We start from the raw sequence: 25,069 nt of genomic DNA on the forward strand, positions 1-25,069 counted from the left end.
GAATTAATGGCACGGATATGCGCCGTCGCGCAGCCCCGCATATTGCCATATTGCGGATTTCGCCGTTTAACGCGATGTGGCCTTTTATAAGGACGTTCTCTCGTCCTTATACTAATAGAAAAAATCGATTTTCTTAGGATTTTCTTGAAACTGTGAATATACGTTAATTTAGATGTGGTTTATGCGTGGTATAAGTTTCAGTACCTCTTCCGGTATAAAAAATAAAAATACTGGACCTTAAAGTTTAAAAAAAAAAATTTTTTATTTAATTTTTTTTAATTTTGGCATTTTTTCCTTATATATAGAACTCGACGAGAGGAGCAACTTTGGTTCTCTTGGCCAACCTCGTATTTCTTACCGTTCGGCCTGAAAAACCTTTTCATTAGTAAAAGTTGAAACTTTGAGGCTCAGTATCTTGATTTTTTATACCGGAAAAGATACTGAACGTTATACCACGCATAAAGCACACCTAAATTAACGTATATTCACAGTTTTAAGAAAATCCTAAGAAAATCGATTTTCTCTAGTATAAGGACGAGAGAACGTGTCCTTAACTGACAGATTCCGTTGCACGGGCGCGAGAGCAGCGGTATCGGGGATTTAACGTTCGTCAGCTCGTCGCACACGGCTCGTCGAAATTAGTCAGAGACGCACGCGCAATTGTCTCAGAGAATGATTCTTCAAGTTATTCACAATTGAATCGATCCCAGCGAGGCGGGGGCTTAATTGAGGGCTTGATTAACTGAGCTGCTTGAGCTCGAGAATTAAATCGGCTCCTCTCGCGAGTTCTCCGACTTCACGACCGGGCGCGCGCTTAATATGTAAACATTTCTAACATTTAATATCTATCTTGGGGAAAACTTTAATCCGAGACTTATTAAATAACCAAGATGTCCGGCTCTGAAAATATAGAAATTATGAAAACGACTGCAAATTAAAACTTCGCTTAGAGAAACTCAATTTCAACTTCTTCCGAGAACAAAAAAAAAGACTCTCGTTTCTGGCGTACACGCTCTGCGAAGCTATCCCGCATATAGAAACTAATGGGCACTTTATATAACTACGATCGTCGGATCACAATTATTATGAGGATAATGATATAATACCTGTTCATACTTTGCGCGCAAAATAACGAGTATTAAACGCAATATTGCCGGCGCGCAATAATAACAGTTATAATAAACGAGTTACGAATCAACGTTGCGAAAATGTATTCGTTGTGAATCGGATCATCGAAGATAAACCGAGAGTTGAAATACGTACCTAAATCTCCCGCGAATTTGACGTTATCTCAGTTATCAAGTGCATAGATAATAAATTAATAAATGCCGATATTCTCTATAAAATTCGTTTCGTATAATCAATGGAAATCGAATATTTCAATTATCGCCACCATGCTAAAAGTCATCGGTGCACGATGATCGACCGCCGTTCGGTTTTGCTCGGACGACAGGCGAATCCAAGCTCGAAGACACGTCGATTACGGATATGTCAACAAGTCCATTAAATAAAATCCAATAAAGAGAAAAAGAGAGAGAAAGAGAAAACGGGCAAAGTGCCAAATATCAATATCAAGTAGAAGAACGCATTAATGTTCAAGTATATATACCGCAGCATCAGAATGGAAAATATCGATAATTTAATAGTTTAATATAGTTTAATAGTTAAATGTCATATTATTGTTAATATACCCGCTTCTTCTTGAAATGTCGGAAATTCCGAAAAGCGCGAGGCGCTCTGAAAGCACTCGCATGGGACGTCGAATTGCGGTCGATCGAGCGTTAGATTTCCGCGATGGGAAAGACGGATCGCCGAACCGGGCGAAAAGACGCGGCGCACCTGTTCGCTCCGTGAAATTTCCCCGTGCCATATCGTCGACTCCCGCGCGTAACTTGGCGTGCAACACGTGCACACACGTGGCTGCATTATAACTACGTGATCCACATATCCGGGAAGGCAAAAGCGGGCCTCGCGCGCGATCAGTAGATTTTGGCTAATTCATATATGAGATATATACATGAGCGATATCAAAACTGCCGTCGTTTCTTCCTTCGACCAACGAATTCGCTAAAATCTGCTAATCGACGAAAATTGACTCCATCGCTCGCGGCAATTCGGTAACGTTCAGGCTTAGAGCCTTTTAAAACTAAAGTCGGTTTTCCTCTAACTAAGTTTCACTTCGATCGACGTCATCGTGCGTGGCACGGTCGCGGCGGTGGTCGCTGTGTGCGACGTGACCTTCTTTCTTTCTCCTGTCCCGAGGACTTTATATCCCACGACTTACGGTAATGCCGCGCTCCGGGCAGGAGCGCGCGTCGCTGGCGGAAAAGAGCCGCCCGCAAATGCGAACGGCGAAGCGAAGTGACGGCAAAGTGCTCGTCAAATTATAGGTATGCACTCGGGAAACGTTTACCGCGCCATTGGAGCGTACCCGCCGGTGGTGCGCTGCTACGACGACGACCCGTGTGCCTGCTCGACATGAATTTTCAGGAGAACGCCCCCCCCCCCTCCCCCGCAAGCTCTTCACCCAAAGGAGGGTGGCCCTGAGAGCGGCGGGATGCAAGCGCGAGGGAAGGTGGGCCACTTTTGCCTCCCGGTAATTTCATTATTCCGAAGCCGCGCGCAGACGTCGCGCGACGTCTCTCCGTAGGTATATCCCGCCCGTAAAACGTATATAATAGACCGAGCATTTCCATTGGAGAGCTTCCGGCAAGATCCGAAGGACATGCTTGCGGAGATGCTTTCCTTTTCTAATTGTGACAATTAGAAAAGGAAAGCGTCCCCGCAAGCATATCTTCTATCCTTCAGATCTTACTGGACGCTCTCCAATGGCGATGTTCAGTCTATTATATACGTCTACGATCCCGCCTTTGTCCTGGAACTTGTCAGATCGAGTTTTCCAATCGACGATATACGGAATGGACCGCTCCATTCTGGAAATACGATGGAATGAACACTCGCGTCCTCCGCCTGCGCGCATTTCGAAATCGATCTCTATCCATTATTAAAATGCACGTTTTAAGTGCGACAGCATTAAGAAGCGCTATTAAGTACGCGCCGAACACGTGGGAAGAGAGATTTACGTATAGTTATATTGAGTTTGACGAAGCGTGTGCGAAAGAGTGGTTCGGAGTCGAATCGCGCGGATTCCGCCAATCGCAACTCGCGAAAGTTTCGTGTCTTATTATTAGAATCCCGGTTTTCGTGAGAGGACAATTCTCCGCTTTATTTTTCTCTTTCTCTTCTAAAGCCGTTAGATAAATAGAGATAAGAAAACGAAGAAAGTATCTCTTCATTTGTCAGGGCTTGGCGGAGACAAGCCGCCGCCGCACAAATTGATTCGCTCGCTTATCGGCGATACCGAAGGCCAATTTTTGCTAGCCCAGATATCGGGTCGTTCAGCACCCATCGTTCGCATGGCATCCGAACGCAAATTCGAATTCAAAGATCCTCGTGCTTTAGGGTTGCTGACTCCTCGCGGGACGTGTACGCGCGCGTCGACTGGTATGAATACCCGTCACGCTATCTCTAATACACGCGACGAGCATTCTGCGGGTTATTTTAGATGCATTCGCCTTCGTAGTCTTCGTACACGCGCCGACTATTTAGATTTTACCTAGAATAGAAGCGCGCTAAGGACAGACAGATAACTGGATCGAATTTGGCACACGGACCAGGTCTAATTATTTATCTCGTTATTTATAAATAGGAGAACTCGTTACGCGACATAATATATATTGTTGACAATGGTAATAACGCAGAAAATGTCTGTTATAGAGTGCAAGTCTAATTCCGGCGAGCTTCTTTCGTCAACGTTTTTCAATTTTCACCTTTCCCAGCGAATATGCTCAACAATTGAAATCTTTCGTGTATATCTACCAAAAAGGAATATATAAACTTATATATAAACTGCAATATTACAATGCAATTTAATTATTTGTCTATTAAGGTAACCAAATGCAAATTTTTAGCTACTGCAGCTTCAACGAAAGACGACGCGGGTAATACCTGTCAATTAAACCAAGATCGTTCATCATTTTATATTCATAGTCCTTACTTTGAATAAAATGATAATCTGATGCCTCGATTGCGACACAGCGTGATTCACGAAGAGAAGCAAGAACACGGCACATCATCTCGCCGCTCACGTCATCGTGCGCACAACGCTTGATGCAATCGCGCCTATAACCCGCTCTCTCTATCAACCATCACAGCCCCTAACTAAACGATCTATTCCGATCTATATACGTCCGTCAGCGGCATCATGGGATATAAATAAATCACGCCCTAAATATTTCCATTGACGAATGGAAGTCGCTCAAAGCACCGCTCGTGGGTGATTCCGCGAAAGAGGGAAGACGGTTGATACGGTTCCCATCAGTTCCGCGAAACAACATTGCAACTTTTCAATCGCGGCTATATACCTCGTCGATTCGTTCTCAACGAAACATTCGCTCGAGGCACGATCGCCGAGACGGCCGAGACTCGTTCGGCGATAACCGAAAGGAGCGAAACGCCGCGCTTTCTTCGGCGATAACGAACTTTAAACCTGGGCGACTCTAAAGTTAAAATTTCGCAGCTTGAACGTGAAGCGCGATATATCTCATTTGAGTCTCGCTCCGGGACCCGAAATCAATTTCCCAACTTTTTCCTAGCCCGCTTAACTCAATTTTTGGCGAGGCATCGAGGTAACTCTCTTCCTCGCTCGCGACGTCGTTGTATTACTTTCGAAATGAGATTTTACGTTTTGCGAAAAAGATGCGCGAAAAGCGTGCCGCGGAAGAAATTAAGTCAATAGCGAAGTTACAAAGTCGCGGAACGAGAGTACGGGAGTACGAGAGGGATCGTGGCGTACCTTACGCGGCTCCGGTGCGTAGATTCCCGGCAAGGGCGTGAGGAGGTGTAGGCCAGCGGGATTCGGGATGCCGGAAGCCGGGTGTCCCGGTGGAATCGGCAGCGGCACCAGCTTCAGGCCCCAGGGCAGATACCACGGCGCCGTGTGATGCATCCTGGCCGGCGGATCTCAATCGCGATCGACAGACGTGTCTCCTGGGAGGCTCACGCTCCAGCTCGCACACGACGGGACGAGATCGGGAGAGAAACGCGCGCGCGCGCGCGCGGAACCAACGGAGATCCCGACGCGAAAGGAGCACACGGTGCTTCGCGCGGACGATCGTCTTTCCAGGAGATGAGAGGGACGTGAAGGGTGAGACGATCACCTTGGCATTTTTCGAGATGGCTGTCCCGGGAGTCCTCTCGATCGGCGCTCGCTCCTCTTTTCCTCCTTCACGGCTTTTCGCGCTCGCGACCGAAAAGGTACGTCACACAAGGATGCTCGAAGGATGCGAGAAACGATTACGCGCGGTCACCGTCGTCATCGCGCGCTCGGGAAAAGTGCATCGCGGGAATAAATTGCCGCGCTCGGTGTCCCGTGACACACGTGACACGCGCGCACTTGTGCGTGCGAGGTTATGCGCGCACGTCGTACGGAGAAGAACGAGGGGGAGGGGGAATACGCTCGTATGTAGCAGATACAACACGTTTGTCCTCTCGCGAGGAGATACCCCCTCGGCAAGGTTAACCGTTCGGTGCGAGCGCGCGGCGTCGACTGATCGTGATCGTGCGCTACGACACGAGCACATGGCCGCATTGGCCGCGCGCGTCGACTCCCACCATCGTTCCCTCCCTACCGTCACCGCCGCGCCGCGCCGGGCCGGCCGCCGCAAAACGAGTTTAGTTCGAATTATGCAAAATGTAATTATCGACAAATACCTTAAATTACATATTCTTATCTCAAACTTGTTATTATAAAACCGTTAAGGTGAAAAAATGTTCCAAAGAATTTCGAGCGAGGAAATGAGATATATCCTTCAATCTGTTATTCTTCCCGCCGTTGTGTGCTATCTTTATCGTGATTAAGAGCAGACAGCTATTTGTAATTTTTTAATAAAATCGATATTTAACCTTTTTAAATATATATCCTTCGTTTTAATTAATAGACATTAATTTTTATGTACACGGTGCTAAAAATAATAATATATTTTGAGAAAAAGTAATAATGCGCTTAAATCTCACGTAGATTTGTGTAGTATAGTAAAACATTATTTTTACATAATATTATTATGAAAACTATCTACGAGAACTTGCGATACGATTTTCAACTTGCAATAACAAAAATTGAACAAAAATGGAGTTTTACAGAATTGTGAACACAGAATTAGAAACGCAAAAAATTTGATAGGCAAATATTCAACCAGGGGAATATTCCGAACTGAATCCGCGGTAACTTTGTTCCCCGCGAAAATTTCATTTATGTGCGCTCGAAAACCGATGGCGCGCACGAACGTCGCAGAATCGAGCTTTGTCAGGAAGCACGTTGCGGCGAGCGTTGACTCGCTCACGAGAATTAAGGGATATCCATCGGGCGCCGGGCGGTATAACTTATGCTGAATCCGAATCATTCAGTTCGCTGGCTCGCTGATTTCGGAGCAGCTCGGTTAGACCGCCGAACAGAAGCGCCTGACGCATGTCTACGTCAGAGATATAACGGAGATCCGATTCACGAGTAATCTCGACGTGAACCGCGAGAGCAAGCCGCCGGATGTCAATGCGAGTCGAAGATACGACAGAAATGTATATATATATAACGCCTCTACGTAACGATAATAAAAACTCGAGATAATCCGGCTAATTTTAGTTGAAACAATGGCGACGTAAATAAGAGGCGGAATCACACGCGCAAATAACGACAATTAATCATCAGCGTGGTAAATAACGATAAAGATAGGAAAATAACCAGTAACCATCGTGACCAAAATAATCGCTCAACATGAGCTTCGCTTCCTGAGAGCAATCAATGTTTCCCTCTCTCTCTCTCTCTCTCTCTCTCTCTCTCTCTCTCTCTCTCTCTCTCTCTCTCTCTCTCTCTCTCTGTGACGCAGAAATAAAAAGAAAGTTTTCTATTTTATAATAGAACAAGAAGGGTAGATTAAATTTTCACTTCACGGTTCGATCGTGTATCGGTATAACACTTTAATTACGAAGTAAATTTACAGCGTTTCCATGGCCGAGCCGATACTCGCATGAGCGGATACTCCGCGCAACGCGCATATTCGGAGAAATTATAACTGAGTGTAGTTTAATTAGGCTGTCTCGAAGTTGGATGTACACCCGGGCAACTGACCCCATCTAACTTCATCAGTCCCGGAGACGGGCTCGTGTCCGTCGTAACGCGGCCCCCGTCGACTCGTTTATATCACTTATTTATCGATATTACTTTGCGAATTATGTAGACTCCGGACAAGTCCGTCGTCCTTCGCAATCGACGGGGATTGCCGAGCAGACGCGACCGCATATCACTCTAAACATATAGCCCGAACTGATAATATCGTGGAAGACGGAGTTCGACGTTATGCGAACAAGTCGTGTGTTATCCAAAATGGAACTGGAGCGGCCGATATCGTTTCGCGGCGCGGCGGTGGAAAGACAAATATCTTGCGTGTAAACATGATGTGTTTCCCTCCATTCACTTTCGAGCCGCAGAGTGACGTCGGCCATTCCATTTCCATATGGCATTGAAATGTATACAGGGTACGCCTGAAAAGGAGACTGTACCTGGGGCAAGGACGGAGCTTTTCTATTTGCGCGATTTGCAAAACGTGTAATTCGCAAAAATCACTTGTGACTCGTGAGTCTCGTTCATAAAAGAAAGATGATCGATGCTCGCCCATCATCGACGCATCTGTCGTTTAGCTTTCGGTATGTGCAAATGCGGAGGTCTATACGCACTGTATCGCGTGGTGGATATTATAGAGCATTCAAATTCGAATACATATACATTGTCAATTTTATAAAATAACTTCCCGTTAATAAGCAAAAATGCGATCATGTTAGCATTCAGTGAGCGCATTCAATATTATAACCACTTACTGCGAGCGGCTAAGTATAGTCAAAAAGTTTATTACTTATTTTTGACGTGCCCTATATGACCCTATCGAACTGTAAGTAAAAATTTAAACATACCTAAACAATAGTAAGAGAGCTATGAGTTTTGATAATAAAATAAACGATAGGTATTCTTTTTTATTTTAATTTCTATATATGCACGTGGGTAAAAATGATATTGGATATTACATTAGAGCATTTTAATAATTTATCTATAATTTTCTACCTAATGGTTTTTCAGTTACTGAAACATTAAATAAAGTATATTTTAGTAGTTTTATTTAAATATTTAAATACGTCTTTTGCTTTAAAGAATTTATGTTATACATAATTAATATTATTTTCTACATTAAAAGTCTTTCGTTAGTTATATATATATATATATATATATATATACGCGTTACAATTTAATCTAATAAAAATTATATTGTAAATTACAAATTACATTTCAATTCGATTCGATTCGCTTCGATTCGAATGAAATTTTGTTGATTCGATTTGATTCGAATTCGAAAGAGAAAGTGAAATTCGATTTGATTTGACTCGACATCAAAAATTCTAGATTCGCATATCTCTATCGGATATATCAACTCATAAAGTAACGTGCGATCAATTTCTTGAATTGCCCTCCCCGATCTATACAGCCATCGGCGAATAACTGTGCGCGAGATGCGCTGGATGTAATATGTCAAATATGTCAAAGTAAATATTGACAAACGATTGGCCGCGTGCACGAGCGGCTGCCGAATATTAATATTAATGCGCTGATGACGTTTCTTGCTAATAACAGGGTTTCGCTACTTTAACGGTGGGGAATTTCCGGAGTCGTTGATTAACGATTCCGTTAATTACTTGACACCTCAGGAGCGCACGTATAAACTCATAACACTCATAAAAACCAGACAGGAGTACAAAAGAAAATTCTCCACCGAGAAAAACATGTTATTCTTGCAAATTTGAAACCCCGCCTCGATCAAATTATGATCGAGTCTCAAAGACGCTTCGTCTAGCGATTTTACAAGGAATTCAGACATTGTGTTATTCAGCTTAACGGAGCAGCAAAAAGGATGAGAAAAGCAACTGAAAACTTGGCGAGAGGAAGAATCCACGGGCTGCTCGTGACATTGTATTAATCCAATCGAAGTTTTGCCTAGGAACCGAAGGAACACACACAACGATGACAAAACTCGCGGAGCTTTTCTATTTGCGCGACTTGCAAAATGTGTAATTCGCAAAAATCACTTGTGACTCGTGAGTCTCGTTCATAAAAGAAAGATGATCGATGCTCGCTCATCATCGACGCATCTGTCGTTCAGCTTTCGGTATGTGCATATACGAAGGTCTACGCACTGTAACTTTTCCAATTTGTATCGCAATAAAATTTACATTTCGGCGCGCATCTTCGAACCGGTGAAATGGATCTCGGGAATATTAGCTGAATCGCGACTGCGAGCGAATATTTTAGTTCCCACAAACATTCGCTTTCGGAATATCAGTAAATTATATAAGCAAGAACTCTTCCACGTCCAACGATGAAGTTTTCGATATTTCCTGGTTACACTTGAACTTTCGAAACTCTTTATGCTCTTTTTTATCGAGATTAAAGTTTCGGGCGCTACGTAAAAGTAAGTTCCAAACAAAAAGATTAATCCGACGGGGGGGGGGGGAAACCTGCCGACAATCCGATCTATAGCGTTGTCGTGAAAGCTAGAGATCTTCGAGCCCGATTCGAGCGACTTGGAAACTTTAAAGGGATCCTCACCCGTTAGATAAAAGTCGAGCAGCCGGCGCGCATTATCGTAAAGTGTATTCGTCGTGAACACATTTCGCGGTTGACGCGAACCGCACGTTCCCTTTGTCCACCGCCATAAACACGCGTTGTCTGCAAGAGTCAAGACGCATCCAAACAAAAGGAGAGGCGTCGCTCGTACGTCGAGCTTTCCGTATACGTGCCGAGCTACTTTCCCTTCGTTCGGTTACACCCGTTATAAACGTACTTTCATAATGCGCACGCACGCGATGGATCGTTGACACGGGAGCCACCGGAGCAACTTTTGCGTAACACACATTAACGTAACGTAGCCGTATCACTCGATACGGGTGAATACACGCACGGGCCGCACGCAGGATCGCGTGCCCGATTAAAAAATTTTCTCTGACGCGCGTCCCACTTTTACGGGCATTTAGTACCCATTCATACAAATCGATATACGCTCGCCAAACATACATTTTAGATACATCTACAAAATAATAATATGAAATAATGTGAAAACAAGATGTAAATCTGATGTGACCTGACGCGAAAAGGTAAGCTCGAAATAAATAATTTTTAGATTATCAACGCTGACAGGACGAATTAATATTAGTTACGTTTTTATATTAGTTTAAAACGATAATTGCCGTGGGTCACGTTTATATTTTTTCCTCCTCTCCCTCGCTCCCTTCCCTTTCTTTTTATATCGTGACACATCAGCCCCGCTGGTCGACTTACTAACAGCTTGTTCGGTCGACGTAACGCGAATATGCAAATCGTAATCCACTTACGCGAGAAACAAATGTTAACTGTCAAATTACTGTCTCTTGATAATCTTCCAGCGATCCTTCCTATCACGTTGACTGGGGCAAAGATGTATAAGAATCTCCAGGTCAACTTGATCAAACGCATATGCTAATAAATTGGATATAGTATAAATTTATAATCCTTTGATATGCATAATAATATAACTGACATATTCCTTATACACCGAGAGAGAGAGAGAGAGAGAGAGAGAGAGAGAGAGAGAGAGAGAGAGAGAGAGAGAGATATCTTCTAAAGTATAAAATCGTTATCAAAGATAACGAAGAAAAACGCAAGTTTATAATTGATTAAAAATAACGGTTGCCGGGTTTCACAGAGCGCAAGTGCGCATGCAGAACGTATTTACCAAAGGTGTGCCCCCCGGTTCCGCCGTTCCCGTTGCGGACTTTTCTTCCTAAACCGAAATGGACGACTGCGGGTGGTTCTCCAGCCGGCAATCTCGTCTCTCAGAGGCTCAAGGTGAATTACAGTCGCGTGTATATATCTTCTCCACTTGGTGCTATAACTCGCGTGGGTGGACAAAGGGAGCCGCGCCCCGGGCTATTTACTCTCGTGATATTTGTACGCCGTCGGATAAAAGAGGCCTCGCGGCGCCTCGATTTTCATTGCAGTTTTTGAAAGGAAAACGTCCGTGCGAGTCCGTGTCATCGCGTTAGACATTTCTGTCGACTTGCCAGTATAGTGGTCACGGGCTCGCTTGGGCGACAATAACGGTGAAAAAGGTGCATGATATACATATGGATTTTTGTTACAAAAAAACTCGATTTCGATAAACTTATGACGAAAAGGTCAAACTTCATTCGTACTATAGTTTCGATCTTAGCTTTATGCATCTCGGCGTTTTACAAACATGAGGAAAACACGTGATAACTAGTTCGCCAACTCTAACCAAATAGCATTAGTTGACTTAGAATTGTAATTCGCGCTCTACTCTGTTTGAGTTGATTGTTTTCTTGCTAACAAGAATACTTGAACGATATTTTAGCCTCACGTAAGGTTAATTACGCAGAGTATCTCACAACCATCGTGCAATATTTTAAAAGTGTATTTTGCAAATTAATTAAAATTGACAATTTTAATATAAATGTCGAGATAATAATTTTAAAATTATAAACGATTAATATTGAAGAATATCGTTATATAGAATTCGTGTACCTAAGCTCGTAACTGTGTACATATGTATACATATATACTGTTATCAATTTTCAAGCGATATCAATCTTTACTATTCAGCTGAGTTTGTATTTTAATTTCGTATTACTAACAGTAATAACCACTAAAGCATTTTAAATGTTACGCGCTAATTACTTAACTTAATTAATCCGTGAATAAATTTTACGATAAAATATTTTACGAACGTCGCATCTCTTTACTTAATGTAAGTAATATAAAGTTATTAATAAATATACGGATAGATAGGCTATGGAAGAGTAAAGTAGAAATGTCAGCATAAAAGCAATTAATAATTATTAAAGTACATTTCGTACTAAATAAATTAGTTTTAAATTATATAATGTAACTATGTCATATATCTTTTATTTATCTTTATGGCATATATATATATTAAACACTCGGAATATATTGATTTAATATTTTATAAAATATTGTATCTTTAGACAGAAAAAATAAAGAAGCCAGGTAGAAACTTAAAATTCTATTAAGAAAACATTTGAGAGAAAGGAAGAGAAAATAAAGTCACATCTAAATATTAACAAATTTTCCTTATGTTTGTATTCATATTATTATTCATATTATTTGTATTATTAATTTCATTTAAATTCACACAATATCTTCTATTTCAAATACATTTAACATAAATATTTTCTTCCGATCTTCGTTATCCTTGAAATATGAACACCATCCCCATGGGGGATTTCAAACAAAATCTTTATCATCTCTACAAAAGCTTGTTATAATATTATTTTATTGTTTTCTCTTTATTCCTCTGTATCTCCCATTATTTATCTACATAAACTCAGAAATGTAATCAATTACAATCTCATTCAGATTAAAATATATATCCAACATAATATTATATTAAAATATTATATCCTCATGGGGTATTGCATTTTCTGAAAAACTTGCGCTTCGTATAATATGAAAACATATCTCAGAATTAAATATTAGAGTCCTAATCTGTCTTAGCCATCCATTTTTAAGTAATAACTCTATGAAATTTTAAATTTACCTCTAATATTTTTTTACTTTTAATTTTGAATGTTAATTATACATATTACATATTATACATTACGTAAATTTTGCAGCAATACATTATGCAATTTTTTCACGGATCCATTACTTATATACGATCAAGATAAAAGATAGTTTCGCACTCACCGATACGATGCGCATCAACAGCGGAGTTGTGACGCAAACTATACGTCGATCTGTAAAATACAAATATAATGATCAGAAATATTTCATGTTTCATCTTACACGATGTACGCGCGCGAAATACGTTACACGTGCGGCCGTCGTAAGAATAAATAATTAATTTTCTGAGTAATAGACAACAGAAAAATAATAAATTACTCACCTCAAGGTTGCTCCATCGCCCGATGCCTCCCAGGCCGCCTCTCCTCCTCTCAGGTTCCATCGTTGCACACAGCACGATATTCACTCGCGAAAAACACAGTTAATTACACACGCGACGCGCACTTTGTTACGTTACGACAGTGACACTAAAAAATCTCGCTCGACACCCGAAGCGTGAATCTCGCGAATCTCGAAAGGCGAAGGTTTTATAAACTTCTCAAGAAACAAAGCTGTATCTACAAGCTAAACGCGTTGTAAATACCGTTCCGTTGAAGATCGAAAGTTTGCAAATAGCCTGAGACAACTTTATCTCGATATCGCATAATTAATTAAAGGAACGATGGCGCGACGAGCATACGAGAATTCACAACCGAGATTCAATATTGCTGGTGCGCAAATATACAGAGAACATTCCGCGAAACACGTACCGATAAACGATCGATAGACCACGACGATCCTGAGTCTCTCGATGTGCCGTTTCGCGTTCTCGATTTAAAAATGATGATGGCCAAGTTACATTTAAACAGACGAGACAATTGAACCGCGATGTGCATATTAAACCTAATAATTGTTAAAGATAACCATCGGAAAACAGTATTCCCGTGTCCGTCGCATCGATCCTTGCCCTAACGCGCGAAGATACCCTGCATCTCGACCATCAGCGGCCACGATCCGCTCGCGAGTCATCGCTCGCGGGAATTGATTGGCCGCGCAGCGGACTGACTATTCGTGAGGAGCGCGAGAAGCGCGTTTCCTCGGGGCACTTGTATTGTCCCGATCGCATTTCGATGGAAAATAACGCATGGAGCGGCTCGCCGCGCGAATGATAACATGACCAAGCACAGTGACCTTGTTTTCGCAACGGTAAACCGGTACGTCGTGTGCGACGGTCGGTGTTTGTTATTATAACACGGCGTACACGACGTGCATGCCGTTACGAAAACACAACGGCTGTTTTCCGACGCGTACGAAATACTTAATGCATCATATGTACCGAATAAACGTCGAATACTCCGTTCTCTGCGTGCCGCGTTAATTTAAAACGAATATAAGCTATTACCGCACATTACGACTTTCATTTTACGAGCTTCTTTTTATAGGCTCGTTAGCGTCATATTCCGTTCATAGTAAAAATGTTCGGTGTCTTCGCGCATCACGGATATCGTATATAATATATATTACAGGGAATTTATTATATCGAATCTTGAAGTTTATACACTATTCACGAGTCTCGAATAAGTCAGATAAGCTCGTTATAAATAATTAAGAGTGAGAAATCAAAATCAGTTTAAGCAGATTATAAAAATTAATGTCACTTAAACTTTAAACTGTGAAAGTCAATAACGAGTTTAGTGTAACCACATTTTAATACGGGCAAATTTTACGCGATTCCATTGATTAATCGATCACTTAATTCTAAAATTATTGTTATTCGATATTCTCATATTAGGATTTCCAATTTTAATTAATCTTCAAGAGATACGTTATTAAAAAATTATACGGTACATGTAAAACATGCACGTGTATAACTAAATTTAAAATTTTAATAATAAAATTTATAACTACGTGCGTATGTGTGTGTATGTGTGTGTGTGTGGTTTTAATTTACGTGTGAATTAAATAAGGTAAAGAGATTCCGCGATGTGGAAAGTATATGAAAACGCTTGCAGATGAAGAGTTAAACGTCAGATACGCCAACGCGAATATGCAGCCGTGTGCTGCAACAATGACCACTAGCATGTTCGATTTTTGTCGATAAATCGATGACCAAGTGATGCATTTTAACGGTCGCGGTGGTTTACGCGCGCTGCCGACGTAGTGTAAATTTGTCGACCTGTACCGAGTACAGAGAACTTCACTTTTCGAACACGTTAGCGCAAAAAAATGGTTAAATTGGACGCGTTCGTAAACATACATGCCGGCAAAAACAACTGTCCCGGCCGCAACATATATCGAAGACGCTAAATATTGAGAAAAAATTATAATTCTAACGAATAAAATTAATAAAATGTACAAAATTTTCATTTATGTATTTAACATTTTGAATAGCAAAACAAGCACGCGCGCACACACACACACACACAATTTAAATTAAATTTTGATAAAAATATTAATTTAATTCCTGACTTTTCTTGATAAAATCTGCTTTGTGAATTAGGTAACCCGCCATTTGATAGACGTAAATTAATCTAATTATAAATTCTCCATGAATAATGTGATATTTGGACATATTTGTAAACATCAACGAGAACATCTTGGCGGTATATCCATATTTTCGCAAAACTCCTCATTCATATACAGGACGGAATTGGCAAGTGTAGCGGAAATTCCACATGGTAGCAAACGGTGCCATATCCCATTTGGTGCACGACAAAAATTCCGCACACGGTAGCAACCGGTAGTCGCTATACACTTTATATCAAGCGCAATGTTTTATTTACAACCAAAAAGGTACGAAAAAAATTCCATTTACGGAAATTTTACACCAAAATGATGCTATCTAGCGTTTTAATTAAAAATAAAAGCAATACTCTCGTTTTCTCATATAGCGTTAACATCTCATTTTCAGGTATAATTAAAATACGGTGCTTTTCCCAAAATAATTCCTGATACATTTCGAAATGTGTTCCCTTTAAATGTAAAAGATAAGAATCTGAAGCTGCTCATAGCGTTAATATCTCATTTTCAGATATAATTAATGCAGTGCCTTTCCCAAAATAATTCCTGATTCATTTCGAAAGAGTTCTCTTTGAATGTAAAAGATAAAAATCCGAAGCTTGTGAAGCTCCACATTTTTCCTTATATGAAATTCATAATAATTCTTTTAGTTTTAATCGAGATTGATTTGAATCATAATATTCCTCGATATAGAAATCTATGTTATAAATGCATGTCACGTATAAACGTTTGTATGAGAAGAGTAAATTCTGAAGCGTTTCAAGGTATTAGTCATAAATTACCGAGCCACGATTTACCGCAATGCATCTCGTTTATTCTCTCAACGAGATAAGGCAGGGAAATCGAAATTTCGTGTCACGAAATCAACGACGTGTTCTGTCGCGCCGCTAAATAACTTTCTCTTGTCTGCCACTGAAGTGTCGTAATGGAAACACGATCGGTCAATTGGTAGTTCTGTTTGCGAGCTCTCTCATTTAGGTAACATAAATAAAAAAAAAACCGATAAAAAATGTCTCACGCGCACGCGTCTATTTCTCGGCCACTTAATTGTTTAGCGACACGTTTTTTACGAGACGCGGGATGGCCCCCTATATTACTGCTAACGAGACCGTTAATGACGCACATCAAAGTAACCGAGTCTCGCAGTCGCGGGAGGATCCGAACCCCGGTGAACGAGTGTGTGTTTGGTGTTTCGACATTTCATTATCGACAAACTTTACGACGGTCTTTAGGGACTCGTCGCCGGCACGTGCTTCCTTTGAAATGGGACTAGTTCGTTTCGTCGTCGTTCCGCCGTTCGCGCGACACTTTCTCATTCGAAGGAGATCAAGGGAGAATAAAGTTTTCCACGTAAAAATAACGACGACTCCGCTGCTACCAGATGCTACTGCAATCGCCATGACCTACCGCACCGAAGATTCAGCATCGGATCATCGAGGGAGGTCGCGAGAGAAAGAGAGCGGGAAAACATGTTAACATTGACGACGCAGCTGGTACGGGTAATTCTACTCTTTGATCAGTTCAATTCTCTCTTTTTCGAGAATTTAATATCACTCATATATCCCACTGAACAAATCTGATTAAACGATTAAATGGAGAAAACCCAGTTTTTCAATTATACCAACGTTTTAAGGTTCTAAGAATATTTCTACGCGATGCTGATTTAACGTTTCGATCGGGAAAGGTGAATGTAATAAATCTGAGTCTGACCTAATTATTTGCCGGACGAAGGCAATCCGTATCGATTATGTAGAGAATATCGGCACTGATGTGCATTTACTCGGCTGTAATGTGTTATTGTGGCCAAACAAATCGCTGTTAATGAAAACGCGAATATAAGTATTCATCCGATCGACCCTAATGAATAAATCATCGCGCGACAAACTCGATGGCAAAAATGTCGGTCAAGACACAAACAATCATTAAATAAACTGGCACACCGAGACGTAATTGCAATCCAAAAATAATACCCGAGATGTCGCAGCCGATGTATGTAGGATGTACAACGTCATGGAGTATCCCACAAAGTCTGTAGAGATTCTTTTTGAAATCGTTTCCTACGTTGCAAAAATTTAACGAGTCACCGTATGCACGCAGTAATGATTATATCTCATAAATGTATTCATTTTTCACAGAGACAGGAAACTTGGTATATTTGCGTGTACGTGGAGCGTGTGTGATATCAATACCTTTCGGCAAACGAACGAACAAATAATAAATCGTCTCGGAGATCAAGGGAAACGCGAGTTTATTTGTATCGCCGCGGCGCCGTCTTCCATCTCCAGCCATATTACGTTGCTCCGCACCGAAAACGTCGTGCATAATTTTGCATTTAAATATTTCACGTAGTATCGACGGGCATAATGTCTATATACGAACCACGATGAAACGTTAAACGTTGCCTTGCCAACAACGAAAGCGCCGCGACTGTACCAATGTCGGGAAGCTCGCTAATTCCGAGCCTGTCTTTATTCCCTCGAATTTTCTTGTCGATACTATACAATTCAGGCTACTCTGCCGAGGCCGAACGGATTAAATATCGAACAAAGACGGTCGCGGAGTGTGCGCAGTTAAAAATAATACCATAAAATACGCAATATTTTATTTTAGTCCAGCCGCGACGAGTCGGGAAATTCAATGCTCCGCATTGCAGTCGAGAGATGCACTACCGAATCGCCTTAACTTAAGCTTAGTCCTCTTTAGCCCGCTTTAGCCGGCCACGTCGTATCTCACTTGCCACGTAGCAGACATCATTTTTCATCGCGAATGCGCCATCTCTCCACCGCGAAAACACCGCGCCGTGGCATAACGATAGCCGCGCGACTGCCGAGACTACTTACATTATTTAACTCTTTTACGCTTCGCGCCCGTATTAGCGGTAAGCTGGCTCCGACCCCGTACATCTTTCACAACAGCCGATAGAGGACAGCTTTATAAAGCACAGTGCGAAAACTTTTCGCTAATAAAAGCCTGAGTTTAATATGTTTCTTTTAATGCACGATGTTCTTGTGTGTCACATATTCCTTAATATCATATAAATAACATATTTTTATATTACAAATTTCTATATATATATATATATAACATTTATGTGTTATATATTACTTAAAATTCATGATATACATGGTTAGACAATTAACTTTACATGCACAGCCATAAATACGCTCCGCACTATTTTATTTTGTTTGAAATGCGCTTGAAACTGTTCAGAATATTATAGTTTCGTCGTAGTAAGACAAATGAGATTTTTTTGTGAGAGCGTAATTTACGTTGCAATGACCTGAAGGGGTATATTGTGTCGCTTGGCAACAGGTGAAGGACGTTAATTAAGAAGTTCGCGCGCCGGTATTTCAAGCAAAACCCGAGTCTCGGGGTGGTGGCGAGGATGCCCTCTCGTAAGGACAATTTACACGCAGACGTTTAACGCGATATGAATGTTGCGCCCGCTGGAACAACGTGTTAACAACGAGCCAGCTAACGAGGTGATCCGCCTTTGTGAGGCATGTATACGTTGAATAACCATCTATTTTGTGATACGCGAACACCTTCTGGACCGACGTTAAACACGTTATTCCAAGAATAATATCACAAACGCTTTTTACAAACTATTTCCGTGGCGAAAAAATTAGCCAGGTCTAAATTTCTCATATCGCTGTATCCACTTCCTGAAACTCCGATCTCTATCCGAAGGAAAATGGATTAGTCTTGGCACACACCGCGTGCATGCATCGTATACCTCTGGCAGCGGGTAAAACTTAATTAAGGAACTGTCCACGGTATTTCGGTCGAATTACGCGACACACGTCTCTATACGATGCGGCGATACGGGCGCGAGTGCGCGGCGCGGAGCTATCGGAGAGTCGCGATCGTTGACCGTGCCGAGCTATTCCGCCGCCGCGCCGGTCCGCGACGGAATTCGGTTTTTGCGCTGGCCACAGTGTATCTACTCTTTACCTCCGACGATCCGTCCGCGCCACCCGTGTCTCGCGTCGCCGAGCCCCACGTGCGTATCTTTTCCCGCAGGCTTCCCGCCGGCTCCACAACGCTCCGCGAAGCGCCTTTACGATTGGCAAAGAGAGACAAATGCGGCGGGACAGAAATTGGCCGTGGCATGTTGGAGACGGGGCAGACGGACGAGAGGCACCGGGAAGCCGATCGAGGAGAGAGAGAGAGGAAGAAAGAGAGGATGACGAGAACATGGAGTCGGACGGAGAGCCGCGACGTGACCGTGCCAACCTCGAGTTATTCGCATAAGCCGCCCCATCGGCCATTTTCCTCTTCCTTCCTACTCCGCCTTCTTCTGGCTCCTCCGTCTTCTCGAAAGGAGTCCGCGATTCAATTATATCCAAATTGCCGAAAGCTCCCAAAAATTAATACGAGACTTCCGTACACGCTGACGCGCCCGACATAGAATATGGCAAACGAGACGAAAATAGAGAATACAATTCCTGTAAATATGATTTCATCACCCCTATACGTTTCAATGCCGAGGCATCTTACACGCGCGATATAATTCATACGTGACCGTGGAAAATATCTAGATTATATGGTATAGGTGTGCGAAGAAAATAAAGGAGTAGCGCGCCGGACGGGCTGGGAGTATGAAAAATGCATTTCGAGGTGGGATTGGTGAGAATCGTATATACGAGGAGAGTTTATCGCGACCGACGAACTAGGACAACAGGGTAATCCAATACGCATCCGTCGCGCCCGGCCGGTGCCGCGTTGAAACTTTCTGTTCTCCACGTAGAAATACAATGAGTTTCGGACTGACAAAAAGTGCCCCTCCCCCGCCTATCCTTCGGATGAAGAAGCCGAAAGTTCAAAGTTCCCTCGGAATTGACATCGACACGTGCAGCTGTCGTCGATTGAATTCGACACGCCGGTCTTGTTCACGGACGAAACGTTCATCCGGACAAGTATGATTTATATACAGTTAATGCGTTAATATTTCGGACAGATTAATATAAATAAATACGGATAAACAGCGTGTGCTTGCTGATTACTCCGCCCCATTTGCCATAAAAATACATCTGCCTTTCCGAGGAGAAGAGGTAACGGGCCCGCGACCGCGTCGAGGCTGCACGCGCGGCGGCGAGACAAGAAGGTACAGACGGTGGAAAGAGGCAGACAGTGGACAGACGTTATATTTAGCGCGAGCACGTGGCGGCGCGGCCGGGTAGATCTCTCGCCCCTTACCCCTCCCCCCCTGGGGTAGATAGGTCGGCCGATCTGTCTCCCGGAAAAGCTAATGGCAACGTGTGAGTACCTGTTGCCCCTGGGGACGCCCAGACATCGAGACCCCGATGCTCCCTCCCCCCTCCTCTGTCTCTTGCACTCTGCAATTCGCTCCCGGAGCAAGTTGTACTTGCTGCAGCAGCAGCAGCGGCAGCATCACCGCCGCGCCGCCGTTGCCACCACGCGTCTCCCCCATAATCAGTAGAAATCGAAACCGTCACCGGGACGCGAAACGGGGGACCAACGTCGGAACACCTTGGCTGTGGTCCAGGTTTAACTGCTTTTCATGAGAAATCCAGAGAGAGAGAGAGAGAGCGAACGGTCGGACCGATCGCTGACTTCTGATGACGACGACTACGCGTCGTTTCGCTGGATTATATTATTATAGCGCCGACAACTTTCGGCTAATGACGTCGCGTGCGTCGAATTAACGGTCGTCTCCTTATCCTCGACAAATCATCGAATCTTTTGATCGCCGTGCCAAATCGACTATTATTTATTGAAAATCGAAACGTGTGTGTGTCAGACTGACAAGCGAGAAATGCTTTCGAATCATGATTTCATCGCGGCTTCTTTGTAAAATCGCGATTTGAAATTTTCACTTCGTCAGCTTTGGCCGTATAACAACTATTTTAGCGAGTAAGTGTACTTTACCGAAAATATCTTGCATCAGTCGTTGACGAATTAGCAATGCAGCTATATAACTATCGTCCGCGGCGTATAGAAGCTATTTATTTAGCACACACGTGACACCCTTTGATCCACAGTACGGTTAGTACACGAACACATTCATGGCACCGGCACACACCTATTCGTCGTCGTCGCGACCGACGGCCGTAACGTATCCACATTAATTCATTCCACGTTTTATCTTCCACGTTTCGTTTACACTTGCGGCATTATGCCGGACAAATCAACGAAACAACATTAAGCACATCAGCGCCGCGTACACGTCCAACATCACCCAACAGATGATCATCGTCCAGAGTTATTACAAAATAAAATTGTAATAACTGCTAATAAATATTTCAAAAATAACATTTTTATAAAAAAAATATTTTGAACTTATTGTTAGAGTAAAACTCTGAATAAGAGATATGAATGGACTCGAAACTTTCGCCGTTGCGTCTTCCATTCTTACTTTTTGTACAAAAGAAAATTTAAAATCTGTTGCGGAACGTAATTTATTAACGCCGTTGTCGCTTTCCAGTTCAAGGTCCATTCTTTTTGGCTCTTGGCGTCGCAAGGACAGCGAAAAAAAAAGAGAGAGATGGGGGGAGAGAGGGAAAGAGAGAGAAATATTACGCAAGTGGACTATGACGTAAGGACACCGTTACATTGGCATTGGGATGATATTACGCAGATAGAGAATGCCCGCGAGGCTTCCGATTAAGCGAAAGTAATTGCCACGCACGGTCTCCGGTGGGAGAGCCCGAGATTGCCTCGTACAAATTCCAGCCGGACGTTTCCCATCGCGCGATGACCTATTAACTCCGCCATATCTTGACCGACGTACCGCCGAACGCTGTTTTCGACACGGGCGATCATAATTCATATACGTCACATACGAAACTGCTGTCGGAGGATTGCTTTATTGTCGCAATTGATCAATCATACCGATCGATTCGACATGTTTTACGTCATCCTTCATTCGAGATCGGCGAACAATACAAATCTCTCGCGTTGAAATATAAACAATTTCCGCTACATTACTGTCGCTTCAGAGTTCATTGGGTTCACTCCACCACGTTCTGTCGGCGCCGCGTGATGAAATTTCGTACAACGCGTATACGCGCCAAAATTATTAACCCGGCGTATGTTGCATGTCGGGTTCACGGACGATCATATACATTGTAAGCCAGAATATATAAATACCTCTGTATAGGGGCGATGATTAGAATTAGCTTTGAACTGCCTTCGGCTTTGTGCGACGTGTAATAATTCAGAGCTTTCGTATAAGTCCATAAAGTAGAACTACTCGTAACTAGATTATATCGTCGCGTCGCGAGTTGTCGGGTTGTCAGTTCGTTGGCGAAGTATCGACGAAATTATCTGCGCGCGATGACATGTGTAAACCGCTCGCGAACTCCGCAATCCAAATCTCACCTCTAAGCCTTGAAACGCATTAATAGTTATGCAGAACAAGATTATTCGCGAACGCGAATAGATAAATAATTAAACCGTGTCACTTAATTACCGCGATTTATTATAGATGATAGACGAGTGTCTAAATATTTAAAGGAATAAGACAGAAACATGTATATGAAAACACCATGAACATTCCTGTTTTATCAATTGCTGCGGAAACACCTGCGCGTACTAGCCGCGGTATATAAAATGTAGTTCCGTATAGTTTCTCGGAGCCGATAGCGGTTGTTTCGCGCGAGGAAATTCTTGCCGCTTTACAGCCTCCGGTACCTTCCCGTTTCGCGGATGCAGATTGTCGCGTAAAAAAGCGAAGATAAAAAAATCAAAGAAATAAAAAAAAAGAGCATACAGAGAGCCCGAGTCGCTGGACCGAGACCCAACATCGGGGCGGTCGACTTTCACTACTCATGCGAGCTGTGCGAGGCTGACCGGCTCTCTCGCGCGTTGAAATTCACACGCGCGGATAAGCGAAATAGAACAAAAAAAAAAAGAAAAGGAGCAAAAGCAAAAGTGGAAAAACCGGAAATCAGACCGTGCGCGGAATGTCGAATCCACGCCGCGCCGTCGCACCGTCCAGTTATACGTGAGAGACCCGCCGTTAAACGTTACGGAAACAAACGCGAGCGTGATATAATAACGTTATTAGTACCGGCTGGCTGGTGTACCGGGAAACTGCGTGGCCGGGGGGGGGGGCCGCCTTTCTACACAATTAATTTATTCGCCTCTTCACGGACCTGTGTGTGTGTGTGTGTGTGTGTGTGTCAGCGTCGCCCGCCGAGCCGAAAAAAATTGATTAGGCATACGTGTGGCGTAGCGGTTTTTTTGCGCACAATAGGCGCGGATATTGTCGATCAAGAATCGCGGCGATCACCGTTAATCACTGGTCACGTTTTAACACGTAGTTATTTAATGCGAGAATATTACGCGTTTGTACGGAAACGCGGAATTTTTTATTTGGTTCTTTTGTTGTTCGCGGCGCGCGTTCAGCGACTATATACTAAAGATATTAGCTTTCTTGATGGATTATCCACTTCTCTCTGATCTTTCCCGATGTCACGCTTGGAAGGAGACCGATGTGAATTTATTTTTATTATTATCGAAGCACGGAGAGCACGCGATTCCCTCTCCGTCTCTCCCTCTCGATAACGCCGACGAGAAAAATGCTCGTAGCCGAGAAATATCTACGACGTGAATCGATGGAACCGCGGAGGGCACGTGGATGTATAAGCTCGTGGATCGCGGCGGAAATTCGCGGAATCTTCGAAGCGCGACGCTCGCGGATCATACCCGGGATAACCGAGCGAGGCGGAAATCGAGCTTCCCTCGGACGTATCCGTTCTGGATGGAGGATGTAAACGATGTCGATGGCGGGATCCCGCGATCGCGAACGACCGAGTTCTCGGTACGGAATGAAAGGCGAAGTTCGCCCGCAAAAGTCGTTAAACGAGTGATAACAATGCTCGAGTTGGCACTACGTTCGGACGGAGCTCTATAAATTCGGCAGTCACGGCCACGCGTGCTCCACACCGCGGACGCGCTATTTTCAGCTTCGTAAAAATTCACGCGGAATTGTCGGAATTATGGTTCATGAAGTAACGATGGCGCGTGCTCGATGAAAATATGTTTGTGTCCCCCGAACTCCCGATGTCCATGCCCGCGCGAACCCGCCGTCATTACATCCGCTTCCCTTAGTTTTCGCGATATCCTATTGTCCCGGGGAATTCTACAAATCTTTTCAAACGTGTAATAAGTAGATAAAAGATGTAATTTTGTAAACGCACGATTAGATTTGATCTCGCGATCGTTCGCAATTTCGCAAGCACTATTATTGACTTCGGATCGGTTTCTCCGTCGTATATTTTATATTCTTTTATATTCTTTTACGCAAAATGGAGTAATCCTTCTGCTCTGCGCTATTAATTATTTCAACTCTCTAGTCCAGCAATTAGTTCGTTGCTCAATATCTTAACGCGACTTACTTACATCCGTCGCAACAATAATCGCGAAATTTACGCCCGTATTTATAATTGCGTTTCCATTGAAGAACTTGGCTAAAACCATTCTTGAAGTACAGTTTAATAACTAGATCTTAATAATCAATTTGATATTCGTTACGCCATATTGCAATCGCGATTTAATAGATAAACTCGGATGAGAAGTTTGAGACACGAACAGAGTTTTACTTCTCACGTTTCATTAATCAATTTTTGAAAAGAATATTTATGTATCTTAATAAATTCTCTGAAACTCGTAGCATTTTTCTCGTAGCAGAGAAAAATGAAGAGAGAACGATTACCAGTGAAAGATAAAAAATCTTATATGCTAATCAGTTCATAAAACAAAGCATAAAATGTGCGGTAACAATTCATTTATCGAAATATAAAAAATAAAAAATATTTAATGAGATTTTATTTTACAAGAGATTCAATTTCGAGACAATAACGATTC

General features: G+C 42.7%; 1 protein-coding gene across 3 annotated transcripts in view; it reads right to left on the reverse strand.

Moving 5' to 3' along the window:
- LOC143899603 (pseudouridylate synthase RPUSD2) overlaps positions 1 to 25,069 on the reverse strand; it is a 121,516-nt gene that overhangs the window by 78,755 nt on the left and 17,692 nt on the right. The window contains exon 1 of one of the 3 annotated variants that reach the window (XM_077409996.1): positions 4,856 to 5,901. The exons of the other annotated variants lie outside the window; for them this stretch is intronic. Coding sequence (XP_077266122.1) covers positions 4,856 to 5,008 — 153 coding nt within the window. The 5' untranslated portion in view covers positions 5,009 to 5,901. Of the gene's footprint in view, positions 1 to 4,855; positions 5,902 to 25,069 lie in introns of those variants that run through there. 3 annotated transcript variants of the gene reach the window in all.

This window comes from Temnothorax americanus, unplaced genomic scaffold, assembly GCF_048541705.1.
Source record: "Temnothorax americanus isolate GAGA-0224 unplaced genomic scaffold, ASM4854170v1 Scaffold28, whole genome shotgun sequence".
NCBI lineage: Eukaryota > Metazoa > Arthropoda > Insecta > Hymenoptera > Formicidae > Temnothorax > Temnothorax americanus.